Source organism: Hermetia illucens, chromosome 5 (assembly GCF_905115235.1).
Source record: "Hermetia illucens chromosome 5, iHerIll2.2.curated.20191125, whole genome shotgun sequence".
Classification (NCBI taxonomy): Eukaryota; Metazoa; Arthropoda; class Insecta; order Diptera; family Stratiomyidae; genus Hermetia; species Hermetia illucens.
Genome location: NC_051853.1, coordinates 4,543,687 through 4,565,996, shown reverse-complemented (window position 1 = coordinate 4,565,996; position 22,310 = coordinate 4,543,687). Strand labels below are relative to the sequence as shown.

Here is a 22,310-nt window from a genome sequence, read left to right as displayed (position 1 = left end):
TCCGTCGGCTTAATAAGCAAAGCTGGCGGTCTAGTCCTCCTTCGTCTCCCCACCTTTTCTTTTGGCACTCCGTCCTTCGTGTCCACCTTAGTTTTAGGCAGAGGTTTTTCTGATGGCGCGACGTGTTGTTGTCTTTTGATCCTCTTCGTCTTCTCCTTTTCAGCCCTGGAGAGTACCTGAGTGAAGTCTCCTTCAGATGTTTCTTCCTCCTTTCGTTTTTTACCAAGTTCACTCTGCAATGGGCTGTCAGCGATTCGTTTGGTACTCGTGGTGTTCTCCTCGGGAAGCGCAGTTGTTTCTGCTTCCTGCCGATTTTGTCTTATAATACTTTCCATGTTCGCCTATGGTATGAAATCCTGTCCAGGAGCTCTTCCAGTTCCATTAGGCCGTTTTTCACCCCCTGACCGACGTTTTTCTGAAGGAACGTCGAAGATCGCATGTGCTTCACAACTGCCGTGCATTTTTTAATAAGTCTTTCCTCTTCCGCTTGCGCCAGAGTAATCGACAGTCCTCCCACTCGGCTTATATTCGAAACCATTTTATTAGTTACGGCAGTTTCCACTGTGCCTCTTTCCCCAATTACAACACTGTACGGAATGATCTGGGTTCCTATCTGTGTTGCAGGTGCCGCATCACTTTCCGAGTCTTTCTCTCCGTCTGCGCGTCCCGATGTCTCGTCGGGTATTTCAGCCCTTGTTGCGTCCTTCGCTGGGCGCTGGGGCGAACTGCGCATTTTCGTGCTGCGAATAAACGCAGCCAGCTCACTCTCCATTTCCACTATCTCCTCGTTTCGTTCGTTTTTATTCTCCATTTGAGTTGTTTACCAGCGCATCGTGTGCAAGGGAGCGGGCCGCAATAGCCAGGAACGGGTATACCCTCGGGGACACAGCCCCTACCCCAGTTCCCTGAGGCCTGACCTACGCTTAGCTGATCCCGGAATTCACGGGCGGATCAGCGCTCGCTCGGGGCAACGCGGTCTACTAACACCGGTTCAATGCACACTACCCGACGAGGGTCCCGAAGGGGCTGGCTCCTGATACACGCCACAGCTACCACCTTGGCAGAGCTAGGCTCACATCACCCCATCGAAGTCGACAGGGAGTTGTCGACGGCTCCGGGGACTCCCAGTGTGTTCCGGCGTGTATCGGTCATTAGCAGTTCGCTCTTCACCGAGAAACTTTCTCGAGGCTACTACCTAGGATGCAAGTATTATGCCAGCTAGGGGGTCAGAACTACTTGCTCGGGCACCTCGGGGACGCTACTCCCCGTATCGCAAACGACCCATGAAGGATCGCTGACGATCCCTGTTAGTATATGGGTAGAATTTGAGGCTCCTCAGCGATTCTGTGTCTGATACCAGGTCGGCTCTTTCCACCACTGGGCTGCTAACTTTTTCAGGGTCCTGGATGTCTGCACACACGTCTTGGTTCGCGTGGATGCTTCCTGGAAATCCTTGTAACCACTATATAAGGGTCCATTTGAAGTATTGAACACAGGGGAGACCAAGAACGTCTCCGTGTCCAGGTTAAAGCTGTGTCCGGAGCTCAGGTTTCGGTGATAAGGGGTGCACGGCGCGTGAGATTCGATCTGCGTCTGTAGTGTCAATCAAAATTTCACAATTCAACATGAAGACGTAGCAAATTACTAAGAAATTTTCAATCGGCCAAAATTATGATCCAAATAAGTATGGCTTCCATGACGACAGTATTTCAGGTATGAGAACAAACTAATTATAAACAACACACGCGGGGTGAATACAGTATACACTGACTGTTTTTGGGTAGGCCTTCAGCCATGTAAACGACCCGGACGACACGTAAAGCCACGATTCAATTAGCGGTTCAATTAGAAGATATTTATTAATTATGCATATCTGGAAGGTTCGATATTATTCCGCAGATACAAATGTGTGCGCGTTTCCATGCGCCATGTATTGCTTAATAATCTATTTCTAAGCAGAACCTTGTTTTCGTGGTTCGGCAAGGCCATGAACTTATCTCAATCTAGTTCCTATTTCCATTTCTTCCGCCCACAGATTACGAGGAATTATATGATTCCAATATTGGATTTCATCCAAAGCCAGGCCCAATCTTGTGCATCGATTTGCGCCCAAAGAGCAAATTGAAATTGTAATATGCAAAATGGATGTGTAATATGCACTTGACACAGTTTGCGGAGAGGAGCGCTCATTATGGCCATGTGTAATTAGGCTTATGCAGCGGGAGGCTGGCGTAATTGTTTCGAATGATCTGAATGACTCTCCAAATTGTTACTGAAGTGAGTACACGCCTGGCATATACTCGTGTGCTATTTCGAAATTTAATCTGCGCATATTAGTTGGAATTTTAATGAAACCATCGTAATCGCTTAATGTGATTCCATAATGGCTGACCTGTTAAATTTGTGATAACTCCTGTTTGGAATCGGCGTCAAATTGGACTGGTTCCAACGAATTTCCCGAAGGGAGCTGGAAGGCGCAATCTATAGTAAATTGATGTTAATAAAGTTTTGTTTTACACAAAACCAGTGAGCGTGAGCGTGAGCACCCTGTATTATGGGTGCGGCAGCATAACTTCCTTTTTTAAAATGCGCGCCACTCAGTTAGTTGATGTCATAGCGGAGCGCTAGTGGTCTCGTTCAAGAGGGGATACTGTAAAGTTTTATCCCGACACGGTTCAGTCGCCATCATGCGTTGGAATAGCGAGGAGCGTGCCTTTGCCGTTGAGGTTTACTTTTCAAGCGGATGTTCGGTTATTGCAACACAGCGTGCATTTCGGAATCGCCTTAATTTAGCCCCGTTGGCTCCCGTCCCAGACCGCAAATCAATTGCTACATGGGTCGCTACATTCAGACAAACTGCACGGCGTTCTGCGCGCAAACACGCATCTGCCCTTGGACTATCCGATCGTTCTGTGAGAAGAATTCTTCGTGATGATCTTCATTTTCATCCCTATAAGATGGCGATAGTGCAGGAACTTTCAGAACGTGACTTCAATTCTCGGATGAACGCGTGTGAGCTTCTTGTTGATGCCGTTCCCGAGGGTGCTATTGTTTTTTTTAGCGATGAAGCCCATTTTCATTTGTGTGGGTCGGTTACAAGATTTGAAGACCAACATCCAAGAAGAAATTGCCAACATAACACGTGCTATGCTAACAAGAGTCATGACAAACGCCAGAAATCGGTTTACGCAATGTATGGAGAATGGGGGACGTCACCTAACAGATTTGATCTTCAAAACAATGTAAATAAAAACTTTAGACATGTACCAACATTATAAAAAATAAAGTTATGCTGCCGCACCCTGTATAATTTTTTACATGAATAAGTTTCCACTATTTTCATCACAGCCATATTTGCTACATTTCGCTGATTCCGTTTTATTCTCCCTTACGAATGTCATGATTTCCTTGACTAGCTTTCCCTAAATTTATTCAAGTTACTTTGGAAACTCGCATGTACCTCCAGAATATCCACTTTATATTCCTTACAATATTTCAAATTTCTTCTCCACCTCGGTGGATTCCTTCGATTTATTCAATTTGTTTATATTCTCTTCTATTTTTAGCTGAAGTAATGGTCAACGATAGTCCCGTACACATAACACTATGCGATACAGCCGGCCAGGATACATTGGATCCACTACGGGAGCTATGCTATCCAGATAGTAATGTATTCATGTTATGCTTCTCGCTAGTGAAACCGGAATCATTTCAATCCATTAAGGACAAGTGGATACCGAAATTCTCGAAAACAAAGGCTGCCCTCGTCCTGGTCGGGACACAAGCTGACCTACGTTCCGACAACTTTATGCTCAACAAATTGCAGGTAAGCTGGATGAAGGACTGGGATCAATGCTTTCGGTTTAAGTCTTTGTACCGTGACATCGTTTCGGGGCTTCTTGAGATAGGTGAGAATATAGGGGAGGACATCGTAAGTTGGGATAATAAGTGTCTATAAGATTGGACTTGGGGCTACATAATTTTATAAATTATTTGGGTTCACAAGAGGTTCTAAAATCTAAAAATCTAAACCGATTAAAGCTACGAAAAGTTTTTATTTAAGCTGATTTTGGCCAATGATGTTTGGATTGTCATTGTAGAGTTGTTCAAATCAAGTTATTACCGAAGAGAAGTATTTCCTGCTAAACCATAGCCATTTCGCGATTGTAGTGTTGTTTTCGTGAATATTGGATATATAAGAGTATGTATCAAATGTAAACGGGACTGATTTTATTTTAAGATTTCAACGGGGTCTTATACCCCGGAAGGATTGATGTATACGTCCAGCTAGTGAACTATGGCCTGTCATAATGCCTATAATACTCCTGCAAATCTTCCTGCTTTTCGGCAGGAAAAGTTTGGTATGCCTAGCAGCATTTAGGGTCTGCCACATGCCAAAGTGGGGAGTTTGTTCCTGCCAATGCTACTGATACTCCAATTGTTGGTTCCGGTCTTGGGATTAGGGAAATTGAACCCTTTTTTGCTAGAGCATCCGAGATTCCATTCCCCCCACCACAGTGACCAGGCGCCCAGAGTAGTTCCACCGCCCATAAGTTGTGAGAGCTCTTTTTAACTTTATCTCTACATGTTTGTTCCAAAGAAGCTTCTCATCTAGAGTGATTCCCAGATATTTCACTTCTTCGGAGAATTGAAGGGAGGCAAACTCCATTAAGTTTTCTCCTTCTAGTGAAAAATTCCATTGTGGTTTTATTTGGATTAACTGAAAGTCCATGCCTGAGGCACCGACTATCTATCAGATCAACGGCACGTTACACTTCGTTCTAAGATCCCGATCAACAGCAAGTGCAGCCACGTCATCAGCATAAGCTTGAACGTGTATTGGCATTGTTTGCAGTTCGCATAGAGTAGCCTTTCGTTGCTTTTGCTTTTGCGATCAACGTCCACCTCAGCAAACAGTAATCTCTGCGTTAGCATAGCATGGATCCACCTAATTAAAGCATCACAGAGCTTTTGGAAGAGCACACAGTCAAACGTCCCTTCAATGTCCACGAACACCCCCATCGCGTACTCACCCTTCAGAGTTGCATTCTCTATCTTAGAAACCAAAAAATGAAGTGCAGACTCACAGGATTTTCAACGCTCGAAAGCATGTTAGTTTTCATTAAAGGAAATTATTTCCTTAATGACACAAAATGAGACTTTCTAGAGTTCCTGTCCATGGAGGACTTAAACCGTAGCCAGCCGGCCGCAATTGCCTCGCTAGAGGTAACTCTAAAATCGATGTACCGCAAATCCAGTTCCAAACCGATCAACTGGCCGACACCAGCACTGCAAAAACAGATACCTAGTGCCCACTCGACAGGGTACAGCAGGTCCCAGCATCATCTAAGCTAGGCACAGCAACAACTACCACAGGCACCTCGCAGGAAAAAAGTGAGTAGCAGAATTCCTTCAATAATTGTCGCTGAACCGTTTGAGAGTTTTGGGACATTTCAAATTTTCTGACTAAAAAAATCTAAAAGGTTTACGCAGTCAACAAAAGCCTTTTCGTGAAGGATCAAGTAAAGTGCTTCTGTCATACTCTCCCTCTGGAGACGAAAAAAATTTAAAAAAGCACTTACATCACAAAGGAGATCAGCATGAACTTGAAGGCTCAACGAATATCCAGCATGCATTCGGAAAAACCCTTCGCGGAAACGGGGGCGCACCTTCATTCCCTCTGAAACAGAATCTGCAATACAAAAACTGCGAGTCGGTCATGTGGCGCTGCCATCCCCAGTATTACTGCGTTGATTATGACACATGGCCTAAGTGAGCGTCACAAGAAATCGAACCAAAGTAACAAGTGCAGGAACTGGTGGACAGGTGATCACCTCGCCAACTACTTCAAGTGTCAAAATGATGGCCAGGAACAACTCCCAAAAACGACCCCCTTTCCAGGATCAACACGATCTCATTCACTGGTCCGCGTGCGATTTCAAATCCTTCTTTCATTCAGTCATTTTTGCCTCTCGTCGATGCATTAGGCAGTGGAAACTCAAGCCCCCTGATTCCAAATGCTCTTTCTAACTAGACCATCCCGGATCTCCGACAGTTCCTCAAGCAATCTCAGTTCATGATAATGTTCAACACGATTATCAACCTTATGACATCCAACCCTTGATGTGAAGCTCCCAAGCTAACACAATCGACAAATAGGGCTCCTGTGTGAAACCAACTTACCTTAATCGAAACTACCGCCCCATTCATATACGTCGTTTCCCTCTACCATCCTAACCAATTCTTTGATTGGAATGATCTATTCACAATCAAATGGTTTTGTGGGGACAAACCAATCCCCACCTGACAAATCGTTGTCGATGATTCTCGGAGGCAACCTGAACGGCAGATGCACTTCCTTGTAGACTCCTATATCGATAATAGCGGTCGCAAAATGCACCGTTGTCTGTCCGCATACTACGTTGCTCGTAATATTTCCCATTGAAGCAGCGCACTCCGTGCCTACAATGTATGCCTCAACCATTTCCTGTTAACCTGAAGTATCAACGTAATTCGGAATCCAGACGCCACTCCTTTCCTTCTTACCGTATCTCGCATCAGTGATCACGATGTCATCATTCTTGATATAAAACTCACCATTCAGCTAACGTCATTAGCAGCCCCCAAACCTAGGAACATCAACTGGCGGTTCATAAACCAATCCGTTAATGTGCGATTTAAGTGCTTTCCCACGAATGTGGCGCTCAACTACTCTCTTCAAATCTTTCAGCAAGAATGAAGTCAAGCTGATTTGCCCGAAGTTCTTTGGATTAGAATAGTCATCTTTCCCAGGCTTCGCTATGAAGAGTACCTTCACCTTCTGCCAAGAGGTAGGCACATAGCCCATTACTGGATAGATGTCATCCATGCCAGGTGCTTTGAAGCGTTCATAGGTAACAACTGCTTTCGCAGTGTTCCAGTTCGCCTTACAGTACTTGAGTGTTGAAGGGGTTGCAAGAACCATCAGCTCTCCCCCTACCACTTCTCTCACCCGTTCTCCCGGATGGTGTACTTCCAGAAGGGTGTCTGCACTGATTTCAGTCTGGAGCTCGTGAAAGTACCATCGAGTTTTCAAAAAAATCCAACTTGACCGACTCATCCCTTTTAAGGACTCTGCACAGCCTTGAAATCTCTCTTTCGCTTTTCAGTTCCTCACAACACGCGCTAAAGGAGTCTCGTTTCGAATCACTCCCGCGATTACCGTCACGGCTGGTTCAGAGACAGTGCGGTACGCAGATGCCACCCGCGAAGCTCCATCTCCGTATTTGCGCGAGGTGCTTACTATATAACTCCTTGCCAAAAGCGTCGCCCATACCTCTGCAGAGAAGGACAGACTGCGGTGTGCTTATCAGGAGGCGTCACCTGCTAGACGTGGGACCCCGTAAGCCACAAGCCTACTTAACGCTGAAACTCCAGCTGCAGCCTTCTTCGCTGCTGCTTTGATTTGCTCAGAAAAGCTTACCTCAAGAGTCAGTCCAAGGTACTTTATAGCTGGTTTTGACTCGGTTATCGACTCGCCGAACGATATGGGATGCAGGTTTCGAATTCTCTTTTTAGTCAGGATGACTTCGGTTTTTTCCAAGGCAAACTTGAAGTCATGACGAGTCATCCATCCGCTTATCCGTCGCATTAATATGCCAAGTCTGCTTTGCGCCTGTTCGACAGTACGTCCAGCAACCAGCGCCGCGACATCATCTGCGTAACCGACCAGGCGGGACTTCTCTGGCATGCCGAGATTTAGTAGACTATCATAGGTAGTGTTCCAGAGATCTGGCCCTAGAATGGTTCCCTGCGCTACTCCAGATGTGACCTCCACCCACATCTGATCCCTAATGTTCCATAGAGCAGGGAGCGGTTTCTCGGATAGTCCCTCAATATTCGTAGGAGATAATTCGGCACGTGGAAAGTATTGTCTAGTGTGCCTAGAATGTCTTTCCATCTTACAAGAATTAAAGGCGTTTCTGACGTCAAATGTTACGAGGGGTGTCGAGTTCGGCGGCTATGTGCCTCCGTTCGACAAACGGCTTCCACGACTGCCTGACAGCATCAACTATGGATTTTTCTGCTCTAAAACTAAACTGCCGTGCTTTTCGAGCACTTTTCCAGCATTGTCAAGCATGCAAAGTGGGCGTTATGAAGACGTAAACTCAGAGTCGAAACGGAAGCCTCGCCACCTTCGAACGAGGAGGTAAAATGCCTTCTTTCAGGCAAGTGTTGAATGCGCCTAGCAGTAGGTCTGGCCGATGTTGGAATATCAGTTTGAATACCTTTGCTGCAATACTATCGGGTACTGGCGCTTTTTTGCTTTTCATAGGGAGGACTGCCTGTTCCAACTCTTTAATGTAGAAAAGTGAATATTCCTTGGCGCTCTCCGCACCGACGTCATCATTCCGTACGGGGTGCGCAGGGAATAGTGCCCATACAATGAGGTCCATCAGCTCGGCCTTAAGTGAACAGGATTTCCTCAGAGCCCCGATTTTTCCGATTACCAGTTTGTAACGAAGTCCCCATCGACAATGTTAGCTCGAATGGTGAGGACAAGAAAGAGTAGCTGCAAGATTTCTTGCATCATCACTGCTCTTTGATGGGCAGGAGCTGTTAATTTTTTTGGTAACCAATATATACTTGAAGCCCCATTGGTCCCTGTGGTGTCTTTGTTTGTTGATTTCGTGACGGAGTTCCTTCTTCTCTTTATTGTATTCAGCGAATCTAAGGGTTATCTCATCTTGGTGGACTGTGCAATCCGCCCAAGTTTGAGACAGTTCTTTTTTGGACTTTCAATTTTAGCTGTCCACGACTACAGAGGTGACTTCCCGTAACGGAGTCTCTTTTTGGGCGCCGATACATCGCAAGCTGACAAGCCTCATTGTTGAGTTTACTAACTATTCTTTTCCTATCACTTGTCTATTTCCCCTCTGGCGGGCTCAAGACAGCGCGATTTTCTTTTTCCTCAGCTCCTTTCCGGTGGTCTTATTTATTAATTTTTTTTCTAGGAATTCCCCTGGTGTGTGGTAAGGTGCAGAATTTCCACCAATCTCATTATGCCATTTTTGGTAGCTATAGAAATTTTTCGCTGGACGATCGCGCAGTGCTTCTTAACAAGCCTTTTTTCCCTTGTGTTTGTCTTTTGGATGAGATCCATTCTCTCCGAAGAGATGACTTGTGTTTCCGTCTGGTTGGGGAATTCGTCAGTCTTTTTCCCCAACAAGAGAATATCACGCTGCCCGGGGTTTGCCATTTTCTCGCGTGGTCCTGTCCGTTTTGGTCGCCAGAATTATTAAATCCCGCGGTGCTACTTCCTGCTAGTCCTTTTCTCCAGAACAAAACAGTGGGTCTTTCTACCATTTCGGTACTTCTTCTTCTTCTTTTTCTTCAGCCTTTGTCCCGTTCACAAGCGGGGTCGGCTCATCGTGATCGGCTTCGCCATTTGGCTCTATCGAATGCCTGATCTGGGCTGATCTCGAGGCTTTCAAATCCCCATCCAGCGTATCAAGCCACCGTTGCTTAGTTCTGCCTTTTGGTCGTTTACCATCGACTTCTATGTTCAGACCAATCTTGGCAAGTGAATTCTCGTTTGCACGAATTGCGTGACCATACCATCGAAGACGCCTCTCTGGCAACTTTTCCACCATCGGTGCAACCCCATAACCATCGCGGATATCCTCATTTCGGATGTGATCTAAACGTGTCACGCCACTAGTCCAACGTAGCATCTTCGTCTCCATTACCGCAAGACGTCGTTCATTGCCTTTTATGGTCGGCCAACACTTAGAACCATAGAGAGCGACTGGACGGACGACATTGTGGTAAATTTTAGATTTGAGACGTTCGTTGATACGTCGATCACAAAGAACACCAGTTGTGGAACGCCACTTCATCCAGGTTGCGTTAATGAGTGAAGCAATTTCATAACGCAGTTCTCCATTGGCTGATAGCGTTGACCCGAGGTATTTAAATCGTTCAGTTCTGGGCAGATCACTGCCGCTGACAGTGATTGTGCCTGTTTCATGGGGATCGGTCGTCAAAAATTCAGTTTTGTTTAAATTCAATCTGAGACCGTGTTGCATGAGGCGATCATTCCATTTTTGAACAAGTTGCTCGAGATCATTTTTGCTATCAGATGCTAGGAAAACATCATCTGCATAAAGTAGTGTGTAGGGCGCTAGACGTTGGATATCCCGTGTGACGGTGTCCATAACAAGGAGACAGATGAGTTCGTGTGGTACACGGTCAACCGCTTTCTCTAGATCCAGAAAGGCAATGTAAAGAGGGCGATGCTTTTCACGGTGTTTCTCCATGAGTAACCGCGCAGCGTGTATTGCGTCAGTAGTTCCGCAGTTCTTGACAAATCCGGCTTGATTCACGGTTATTTCAACGATTTCGCGAATACGGTTGTCAAGAATGCCTTCAAAAATCTTCATGGTATGGGAAAGTAACCGGATCGGACGGTAATTTGAACATTCTGCTGGACTACCTTTCTTTTTCCATATTGGAACAGTGGTACTTTCTTGCCAGTCAGATGGTGTTCTTCCCTCCTGAATAACCCGGTTAAAGAATTCACTGAGCCACAGTGTTGGGTCCCAGCTCTTCGCTTTCCAGAGCTCAGATGGGATGTCGTCAGGTCCTGTTGCTTTCCCCGATTTCATTTGTTTTATTGCCTCCTCGACTTCAGTTGCGCTGACTGGTGGAACTGCTCCAAATATCGGCAATGATTGTGGAAGTGGAGGATGAGCAAATTCTTCAGTTGAAATCTGCTCGAAGTATTCTCGCCATCTATCCGTTGCGGCTCGACGGTTGGTAAGCAAAGTACCGTTCTTGTCATTAACACAACAGAAGTGTTCGATATCCTGTGTGCGTTCATCACGGCTTTTAGCAAGTCAATACAGGTCTCTCTCGCCATCCCGACTGTCCAGTTTATCGTAAAGATTTTTGAAATGGTTCGCTCGGGTGACAGCGACCGCTTGCCAATTATGTAGCAGGCGTTTCATCGTCGAGAAATTTGTGGTAGAGGCGTTTCTTTTCACGGACCTTCATTTCAACATCATCATTCCAAAGCTAAGTATCGCGGTTGCTGTACCGCTTACCCGGCTTGGTGACCCCGAGGATTGCAGAGGCCGCTTTGTGGATCGTGTCTTTCATTTGGTTCCATGATTCTTCCACATTCGTAATGGTTGGCAATCGTATGAGTGAAACCGTTTCTTCTTTCTTCTCACCAAATCGCCACCATTTAATGCGCGGCGGGCCAGTGCGTTCCTCACGCCGTTTTATCGGTGGCTTAATTCGCAGGACAGCAATCAACGGCCGATGTTGAGGTGCGATGGTCTCATAGGGAACGACTTTGCAATCAGTGACAGTGGTAAAATGTTGGCGTCTTATGAGAATATAGTCGATTTGCGTTTTATTGTTCCCACTATAAAATGTGGGAAGATGAGACAATCGTTTCATGAACCATGTATTCATAAGTACAAGGTCATGGGTGTCCGCAAAATCGATTATACGCTCGCCACCTTCATTGCGCGCTCCGAATCCCTTTCCCCCATGGCACCTGTTACCGTCTGCCTTTTCACCCACATGACCATTAAGGTCGCCGGCAATGATTATGTAATCGTCAGCAGGTAAGTGACAAGTCTTTTCATCGAGAAGTTGCCAGAAGGCATCTTTCTCGGCATCAGGTCGACCTGCCTGTGGTGCATACGCGGTGAAGAAGTGAATAGTGCGATCAACTGATATAATGGTGAGCTTCATCAGCCGATCATCAAATCGTTCGACTTCTTTAATGGCATCGCGGAAACCCTCTCAATACCAACACCATATTGAGTGTGTGGGTTACCAAAATAGAGAAGTTTGTAGCCATTTTTACCGCGTTCGCGTTCAATGTCGCAGCTTTTGGAACCAGACCATCGGGTTTCTTGCAGAGCGCAGATGTCAATGCACCTTTTCCGAAGGGCTCTTGCGAGTTCCTCGGTGTTTCCAGTTAGGATACCAACATTTAGCGTAGCAGACACGTATTTGTTTTGTTCGTTGTGTGCGGACTAACTTGCTTACGTCCTGACGCCGTCCATGCGTCAAGAACCCTTGCCCATTTCTCGACAGGACCGGGGCCCGTCCTGCCGCGTCGACTGAGGTGGACGCCCTAGCATTTCTCCGAGGCCTGTGACTTAATCCGATCGTCATGTTTGTAACGACATTCTATACATTTTCTTGGTCGATCTGTCGCGGGGCCTGTCACCAAGAGAGATCAGGTAGGATTTAGCATAGTAGAATAACTCCAACTATACTCTATTTATCTCTTTCCCTGATCTCAGCATTTTATTTTTGTTTTACTGAAGATAGTACAGAGTACGTTGCCTCAAACCCTCCTCCTTTACCTGGGCTTGGGACCAGCATACTATGTTAATAGCATGGCGGAGTTAAGTGGCTAGCCTACCTAAACTTGACAAATGTCCAAGTAGAAGAAGTACAGGCAGGAAACAATCAGTTCAACCGCGGTAGGTAAATAGGGTCAAAGGGGTCCCTACAAAATATAACATGTGCTTTTTGTCACAAAAAAGGGCATACATATGACGAATGCTTCACTATATCTAAAAGGTCACTCCTCTGGCTGAATACAGGAGGGAGTACGAGGAAGCGGAACAACCATATGAACAGCATATAATGTGGTGTTGTAGGGTTTGCAGTCTTCAGTTCCACAAAGGGAAAGTTCAGGTGTGTCCAGTTTGCAAGAATCATTATCAGATATATGGAGGTGACAAATTCCTCAAGGTAACGATCTCCAAGAGAAAAGAGCACACAACATCGGCAAAGCTGTGCTTCAACGGTATAAGACCACATCATTCATCAACGTAGAGAATGCAACAAACGGTACCACACCTTACCGCATGTCGACAAGGAGTCACAATGTAAATTACGGGAGCCTTCAGCGATCAAAACGGAAGCAGATTCAAAACATCCAATCACCTTAGTGAATCACATGACCAATGCTAATCCTAGCACAGAAAACTAAGTTAGGCTGGATTTTATCAGGGACTACGGAGCATCAGGACCGCATCCCATCAACTATTAGCTTAATCAACGTTGACGCATTGGAAAGTGAAATGGAGGAAGCACCAGAGAATGAAATATACACAAGACCAGCATACTACCTACCACATCATGCTGTGGTTAAAGCAGAAAGCACGTCAACATAGGTAGGTGTGGTCTTTGATGCCTCGTATAAAGCTCCCTCTGAACAATCGCTCAACTTACTATCGGTGGTCGGACCTACCATTCAGGACCCAATGTGTACAAAAGTGACGCATTGGAGGATATTTGAAATAGCACTAACAGCAGACATTGAGAAAATGTACGGCCAGGTATTAGTAGATCGCAAGGACGTTGACTATCAACGAATTGTGTGGAGACCGAGCATGGAAGCACCTATCACATATTACCGGTTGAAAATCATAACATACGGTACAGACAGTGCTCCGTTCTAGGCAATACGAACGTTATGAAGCTTAACAGAAGATGCACAATTTACTCATCCATGCGCATCACAACGAGCATTGACAGATTTCTATCTGGACGATTGACATGACAGGAGCTTATGACGTTGAATCAGCTAAGACCTTGTTTGGCGATATGGTAAAAATGCTAGAAAAGGGAGGATTAGACATTAGGAAATGGACGTCTAATAGCGAAGAAGTTCTTCGCAGCATCCCAAAAGCTTTGACAGCTGTAACCATACCACATCGACCGCACCGGCACTGATGAAGTTATTAAGGCGCTGGGTTTACAATTTCAACCACGAGACGACGTGTTCACATTCAAAGTGAATACATCCAAGTTCAATTTAAATAAAACTACTAAGAGAATGGTAGCTTCGGATATAGCCAAACTATCTGACCCATTAGGATAGCTACAGCCTTCTATCATAGTGGGGAAAATTATGTTGCAGAAGTTCTGGCTGATAAAGATTGACTGTCCATGAAAGGGGGCTCCCCATTGCCACTCCTCTGGCTCCTTTGTTGAACTTCCCTCTGAATATCAGGTAGCTCTCCGACATGCATACTCCCGCAAGTTTTATGAGCATTCCTGTTTTTCTCTTCCAGGCCAAGGATGCGGGATTTTTACTCAGTAGCCACTCCTCCAGATACAAAAGCGCCTGGTTCACTGGGAGACCTGGAAACAAGCCCTCCACGTCGAATGACACTAATCGTTCATCCGGCATTGTAAATTCCACATCTTTTAGTGTCCTGATGAAGTCCTCTCTATTCCTGATGGCTTGTCCAGCGGGTAGCCCCCTAGTTCCTTAAACCTATTGAACAGCCACTTGGCGATATTTGGTGTGGACGAGTTTGTGGCTGTTATAATTCCCCGGTATTCGTTGTCAGGTGTGTGGATCTTTGGTAGACCCTCTATTCTTGGCAGTACGGGGTTGGGCATCCGAAGTTTGGTTGGATTCTCAATAATGTGGCGATATTCCTTTAATACTTTTTCAATCTGTTTAATGGAATCCGGCAAAGGGATTTTCCTTTCTTTGTTCAAGATGACTATTTCACTTATTTACATACCTGTGGAAAATTGGTGTTCAGACATCCTGCTGACTAGGCACATTGCCATTCTCAGTGACTAATGCCGCAATATTATTTGCGTATCTGAACGAATGCGCTTCGTCACGCATCCCAAGTAGGACAAACTTTCATATAAGGCCCTCCAAAAGTTCCCGACAAGAGATAGACAGCTAACCCCGATGCGACCCTGGTTCTACTCTCTGTTCTGGTAGAGCAGGACGTGGACCTTCAAATAGTCCTTTAATGATATTAAAGGTTGTTTGGAATATGATAACAATTTTTCAGTGCTTTGAGCTTGATGCGCCACCTTACATCAGATCAAATCAAACTGAAGGGGTCTGTTATATCTAGCATCACAAGGAGCACCATTCGTCGATAATGGCAGCTGTGAGCGTTGGCCAGTGTCACTGCTTGGACCACTTCCTCAATCGCATCAATTGTGGATCGCCAGGCACTAAAACCATATTGGTATGATGAGAGTTGTTAGGTTCATGAGCTTCCCTGGGCGTCTTTGCTTTGCTTATCAGAAAGGGTCTCTCAACCTTCCAGCTTTAAGCAAAAATACCCGCTGTCAAATATGCATGCGTAGCAATTCCGGTTTCTACTTAGATGCAAGTTTCAGCACTTCGCCCGGAACGCCATCCAGTTCTTGTGTTTTTTACGTTTTATGGATGGGGCTTCCTCTTGCAGCTTCATTACAGAGTGGACATTCCTCAGTACTTCCCTTCTCATTGACAACGTCAGCTCAGGATTGGCAAGTTTTTTGGTAATAAATTTATACTCGAGGCCCCATTGGTTCCTGTTAATGCCATTGTCCAGTCGAGCCCCTGCCAGCAGGGTATTTTTTGACTTTGACTTTCAGGGAGGAGTTCCTTTTTCGCTTTTTTCCGCGGATCTAAAAGTTATCTTACCTTGAGCTCTTGCGTGCTGGGCAATCCGCCTAAGTTTGAGGCAGTTTCTTCGTGGATTTTCATTGTTGAGTTCACTAACGATTTTTCTACTATCACGTGTCTGTTTCTCTTCTGGCAGGTTAAAGGCAGTGCGATTTGATTTTTCCTCAACTCATCTCCGGTGGTCTTCCAGGAATTTCGCTGGTGGGTGATAAGGTCCAGGAGTTCCTCTATTTCAATTATGCCATTTTTGACATCGATAGCAATGTATCGCTGGACGATGGTAGCAACCTTGATTTTCCGTAAGACCGCCCCGCACTTCTTGAGTAGTCTTTCCTTTTTTGCTTTTGTCGTTCGTCCGGTTGAAGTCCATCCTCTCCGGAGAGATGATCTCCGTTTTCGTCTGGTTGCCGAGTTCGTCAGTCCTTTTCCCCGACAAGTGGTGTCCGATCTCGATGGCGCCTCTTCTTTTTGGTCGTCAGAGATACTAGATTTCCCGGTGCAGCGGGAGTATTTATTTATTTATTTATTTATTTAATGTGGACAATACACAGAAAGCAAATTTCTTATTACATATTGTCCTCAGAGGGAGGAGCAAGTAAATGGCATATTTTGCGCTTAAAGCTAGAGAGGGACATAGAGTCAAAGGAACCAAGCTGTAGGGCATTGTAGGACCGGCAAAACCTCGGGATCGGAGAGTGAAAGTAAATCTCGAGCTCGGCGAAGGGTACATCAAAAATGTCCGCATTACGTGTGTTATGAGACGAGGCGATAGGGAAAGTAATATCCGAGTTGGCGGAGCAGTCCATCAGACCATTGCAGAGTTTGAAAAGGGTACACATATCAAGGAAGATACGGCGTTGCGGTAGGGAGGGGAGATTGAGGGTGCGGAGTCGTGACGGATAATCAACCCGTGGAAGGTTCTTTTTGTAAAAGAGGGTCCGGGTGAATTTGCGTTGTACAGCTTCAAGAGCGCGGTCATCACGGATGCGGTAGGGGGACCAGACTACACAGCAATATTCAAGGGTGTTTTTGACAAGGGAATTGAAGAGTGTTAAGGAGGGCTGGATTGAGGTAAAGTCGGACGAGGAACGTAGGATAAAACCAGACATTTTGGAAGCTCTATTGATGATGTCAACGAAGTGGGAATTGAAACGGAGTTTAAACGTCGAATATTACACCCAGGTCTTTGAAAGAGGTCAGTAGTGAAAGGGGTTGACCACTGAGAGAATAGGAAAAGGATGATGGGAAAGGTTTCAGGGAATAGCGCATCCAGTGGCATTTGTTGACATTCGGTGTTAGCTTTCTGACCGAACACCAACGGGCTAAATTATCAAGGTTGGATTGTAAGAGAGCACAGTCCAATGAAGACGAAACAGAAGCAAACAATTTAAGGTCGTCTGCGTAAAGCAAATACGGACAGGTGAGGATGGAGGCGAGGTCACTGATAAAAAACAGGAAGAGTAGGGGGCCAAGTGTAGAACCTTGGGGAACACCAGAGGAAGGAGAGAAGGAACCAGATGAGTGACCATGAAAAGAAACTTTGCAGGAACGGTATGAGAGATAGGAGGAAAGCCAGGAGATGACTGAGGGAGGGAAGTCTAGCGAAGAAAGTTTAGAGAGGAGAATGTTATGGTCAACGGTGTCAAAGGCTTTGGAGAAATCAGTATAAACAATTCAAGCGTTTAGCAACAAAGTTGGTAAAGACCAGAAGATTTGAAGCCGTTGATCTATGTTTCACGAAACCATGCTGCTCTTTGACAATGAGGTGACCGAAGTGCGCGGTCAACCAGTCGTTGACGTATCTTTCTAGGATTTTGGAACAAGAGGAGAGAAGGGAAATGGGGCGGTAGTTCACAGCAAGGGAAGGGTCTCCGCTCTTGAGGATAGGAATGATAAGGGCCTCTTTCCAGAGACGGGGAAAGTAGCTTGTTATTTTCTCCAGAACAGTGGATCTTTCTACCATTTCGGCACTTCTTGCAGAGTGATTTGTAGTAGAATCTCCCAGGTTAGTTGCAAGAAGCGGTGAACGTGGTTAATTGCCGCTTCCTCTAAAACTTTTCGCGATTACCAGCCGTGTGACCGTAATTCTTGTTGCTATTGTCGTTAGGAGGGAGGAGTAGTAAGTGCCGGCGTACTATATGTAAGATGGTCTGAAATTTTAATGTAATAAGTGTCTAAGGACGTTTATTTTAAGGCGCAAACATCTCCCCTATTCCTTATTATATTCAAGCATCCCATCCAATCCATCTATCCACCGAACGATGAAAAATGTAATCATGCGGATATGCGACGGTGTACGAACATAAAATTGAATTCGAACAGCTAGCCAAGCTCCACACTTAAAATTTCATCTTGCCGGAGCTGTGATAATCTTTCACGTTTATTCTAACGTTACGTTGTCTTTTCAGATGCATGGAGAGAAGCCGATATCGTCCAAAGAAGCCTGGGACCTGGCCACCTCAATCGGAGCCAAATACATCGAGACCTCATCATTGGAGCAGGTAAGAGTGCTTCCTCTTGGGGGCAACGGGGTTGTCCTTCGCTTCGTATCCGTATCTGTTCTATCCATATTGGATATTTTACACGTCTCGACAGAAACCACTATTCACGCACACTACATGCCACGAAACTACCTAGGGAACATCCTGAACTTTCCACGTCAGTGGTTCTCAGCAAGCAATTGAATGCTAAAACTGTAACCCCACATCTTGTGGGAGTCAAAGCCACATATCTACTTCCTACATACATAGCTGAAGGCTATGCGACGAAACGAATCCTTCGACACCTTTTTGAAGGGAAAAGCGGGAACTTCTAATATAAATTTTCAACGAAACCAGGAGCGGACGGGAAAGTCAGTCAATGATGATGATGGCGATGATGGAGGTTTTCGGTATTTGGTTTTTCGCCTTTTCTTTTATTTCTCGTCGTTTTCGGTCCATTATTTTTCAAAAGGATTTTATCTAGTAAGTAAACGAGGCGGAAGTCGGTTGCGAGGCGAAAGCTGGTAGCTATTAAATTTCATCGAAAAATATCTACTAGAAATTTCGTAACACGGAGAAAGTTACATGAGGTCATGAATACAGTGTGTTGCGTCCATAAATAGATAGTGGAGAACCTTTTAGTATTTCATGACCGACGAATGTGATCCGCAGATGGTGGTATCAATATCAAAACTTTTCTGGTATTGCTGGCAATTTTTCCAATGTTCAAGGAAACAATTGGAGCTATACTTGGGGCAGTTAATATTACATTTTAATGGGATCAGATACAAGATTTCTGCGCAAATTGCACTGAAAATTGCAGTGCTCGCGACGGGAACTGAAGCAAGGTCAGATATGTGGTGGATTCCTTTTGGAATATTGTTTTGATGACAACGAAGGATCTGGTGAAACTAATTGGGAGGATTTCAATTTTAATTGGGATGATTTTAGTATCCCTTTCTTAGTTTCTTAAACTTCCCATAAGTAGGGATTCGTGTAAGTATTCAATGGTTGACGTGGCAAAGATTTTGAGTTTTAGTTTGGTTGGGGTGGGGCAAATTGTTGGGGGTGGGTCAAAAGAGTATCTGGCGCAAGAATGGTGCAATGTGTGTAATGATTTGTGGGAGCTATTTGAACAATCTAAAGTGTGGACGAAATTGATGGGGAGGGTTTGGGAATCCGGGTTTGAAAGAAGGGAGGGGGGGGGGGGCGGTCCAATTTGACACTGTATACCCTCACTTATCTTTTACCGAAACTTCACCTATCCTTTTAACCGAACCATGAGTCCGCATCGGAACCTGAAAACGAAACAAACATCGGAATATGCTCTCATATTCAGCACAGGGTTGTCTGAGAGCCGCAGATTCTCCTTGTGCGCCGGGCTGGCAGTGAACTCCTCTCGATGGGCTATGGGAAGGTCGAGGAGGAGGAAAGGCAAGGACTGTGACCACGACGGATTGCCGCGAGCCATTAAGACGGCCTTTAGCGTCCGGTGTTAGTGTTCTAGGATCCCATTGGACTGCAGATGGTATGCAGTGGTCCTGTGGCGATTCAAACCCAGGAGCTTGTCTAACTCTGAGAAAAGAGTAGACTCAAACTGCATTCCCTGGTCCGTGATAATTACGGATGGTACACCAAAGCGCGGGATCCTCCTTTATCGACAGAGGGCGTTGGCACATGATTGTGCCGTAATGTTAGTCAAAGGTGTTACTTCAAGCCACTGCGTAAACCTGTCGATGATTGTAAGGCCATACCTATATCCGTGCCAGTCTCGCAAAGGGCCAATTATGTCGAGGTGGATGGTGTGGAAGCACTTGGTTGACCGTGAGAATACGCTTATCTTTTTTTTACATTTTACACTTTTAGCATGCGATACACTGCGTGGCCCAAGAGTTTATGTCTTTATTCATGGACGGCTAGAAGTATTTTCCGGTTATTAGCCGGTTCGTCGTCCTAATGACTGGGTGCGCAAGATCGTGCGCTGCGTGGAATAGTTCCTTGCGAAAATCAGCCGGCATAAATGGCTGGGTCTCTTGTCTAAGGTTTCGCAAAGAAAGTAGGAGTATGGGCCGAAAATAGGAAAGTCCTTGAACTTTTATTTGGAGTTTGTTCTCAGGCTCTGAAGCACTGCATCGTCTTTTTGCGCCTCGGTGATTGCTGTATAATGGACCGTCGCGGGGATTGTGACCTCCGAGATTTGTGACAAAGCGTCCGTAACGACGTCGTCGTTTCCAGATACGTGTTGGATGTTGGAAGTTAACTGGCTGATGAAGCTTAGTTGCCGAAGTTGGCGAGGAGGTACTTTGACGGGCTTCTGTTTAAGTGCGAAATTATGGAGCCTGTGGTGTCTATGAATTCAGTCAACAGCCTGCTCTCAAGGTAAAAACGGGAGTATTTAATGGAGAGGTATACGGCGAGTAACTCACGATCGTAGCCGCTGTAGTTACGTTGAGCTGGGTTGAGTTATTTCGAAAAGAAGCTTAACGGTTGCCAGGTTCGGTTCATCCGTTGGTGAAGAGCGGCGCCTATCGCTGCATCTGAGGTATCGATGAACACGGGGCGAGGAAAAGCCAGAAGTGTAGCTGTTGTTGGACACTTTCAAACGCATGGACAGCCTCTGAAAAACATGCAGCATCGGGAGAGTCTACCATTTTTGAAACAGACAAGTGAGAGTTGAGGACAGCTTGGTGATGAGCGACCTTGGGTAAGAAACGACGATAGAAGTTTCTTTTTTTTATGGATGGAGGTGGAAATCTTAGAAAGACGCTGTTGTGCCAGGTTGCAGCAGTGTGTGGGATTCACACCCACTAAAACCACCCCCACTCTTCCGCCCCTCCCCGCGGGGCCACCGTGAAGTATTACTTCGCGGGGGAGGCTCTGGTTCGCTATACCAGCTCGTCCATGTCACGTCTCCGTCGCGCCGCCTTCCGAACTCGATCCAACTCCAGGCGTTTTGTCTGCACCACGGCTACTGCCTCATTTACCGCCATCCAGTTTTCCTCCGACTTCAGCATCTCTTCCACCACGTTGGAGGGCTCGATGTCCGCCCCTAAGATGCTGTTCAACCTCCTTTTCTGCTGCAGAAATCTGGGACAATGGAACATAACGTGCTCCGGGTCCTCGGGTGTAGCACCGCATTCAGAACAGTTGGGAGACTCGTCCAACTCGAAGCGATGCAAGTACTTCCTATAGCCACCGTGTCCCGTAAGGAACTGTGTCAGGTGGTAATTCAATTCTCCGTGCTTTCGGTTGACCCATTTGTCGATACACGGGATCAATGTATGTGTCCACCTACCCTTGTCGGAGTTATCCCATCGTTGTTGCCACTTGCCACACAACTCTCTCCTGATGGCTTTTCGGAAATCCGCATTCACCTCGGCTGGATTTGCCTTCCGTTTTTCGTAGAGCCAGTGTGCCTCGCACGCTAGAAGCTCTATAGGGATCATTCCTGCGATAACACACACTGCCTCCGTCGACGCCGTCCGAAATGCGCTGCACACCCTTAGCGCAGTTGGCCGGAATGCCGAAAATATCTCCCTCCGGTTGACAGTGTGGTTCAACGCTCCCGTCCAGACAGGGGCCGCGTATAGCAGGATCGACCTCACCACTCCGGTGATGAGTAGCCTGCGACTATACTTCGGCCCTCCCACATTAGGCATCATCCTTGCAAGGGATGAGCTGGCATTTGCTGCCTTCTCTCGCGCATAATCCAAGTGTCCCTTGAAACTCAGCTTGGCATCGATCATCACCCCCAGGTATTTGACAACCGATTTTGAGACGACCTCACGATTACCAACCTGGATGGTAACTGTGTTGTTCTTCCTACGGTTGGTAATGAGGACCGCCTCCGTCTTTTCGTCCGCCTGGTCCAGCTTGACCATTCGTAACCATGACTTGATGGTATGAATGGCTTCATTTGCATAAAGCTCCACATCTTCGGGATGCTTTGCAATTGCAACTACCGCCAAGTCGTCCGCAAAACCAATCAGCGTTGTCTCCTCCGGCACGCGAAGGCCAAGCACTCCGTCGTACATTATGTTCCACAGCAGCGGTCCCAATACAGAACCTTGAGGCACACCTGCTGTCACAATGTATTCCTTCGGCCCGTCGTCCGTCTCGTACCAGAGAAGTCTGTCCGAAAAGTAACTCTGGATGAGCCGAGCCAAGTAGCTAGGAACACCCAGTTTGGCCAAAGCGCCCTTAATCCAGCCCCAGTTGGCTGAGTTAAAAGCATTTTTGACGTCCAGCGTCACCAGAGCACAGCATTTGCCCATGGCCATTGCATTTCGAGCCAATTCCACGACCTTTGCTACAGCATCGACCGTAGAACGGGCTCGCCGAAACCCATATTGCCGCTCCGAAAGACCACCCGCAAGCTCGATGAA

At 46.1% G+C, this 22,310-nt stretch overlaps 1 protein-coding gene across 1 annotated transcript in view; it reads left to right on the top strand.

Annotated features, from left to right (window-relative positions):
- The window catches only part of LOC119657852, a 181,611-nt gene that overhangs the window by 145,350 nt on the left and 13,951 nt on the right, over window positions 1-22,310 (top strand). Inside the window, exons 5-6 of the mRNA XM_038064975.1 lie at window positions 3,567-3,826; window positions 17,854-17,946. Coding sequence (XP_037920903.1) covers window positions 3,567-3,826; window positions 17,854-17,946 — 353 coding nt within the window. The remainder of the gene's footprint in view (window positions 1-3,566; window positions 3,827-17,853; window positions 17,947-22,310) is intronic.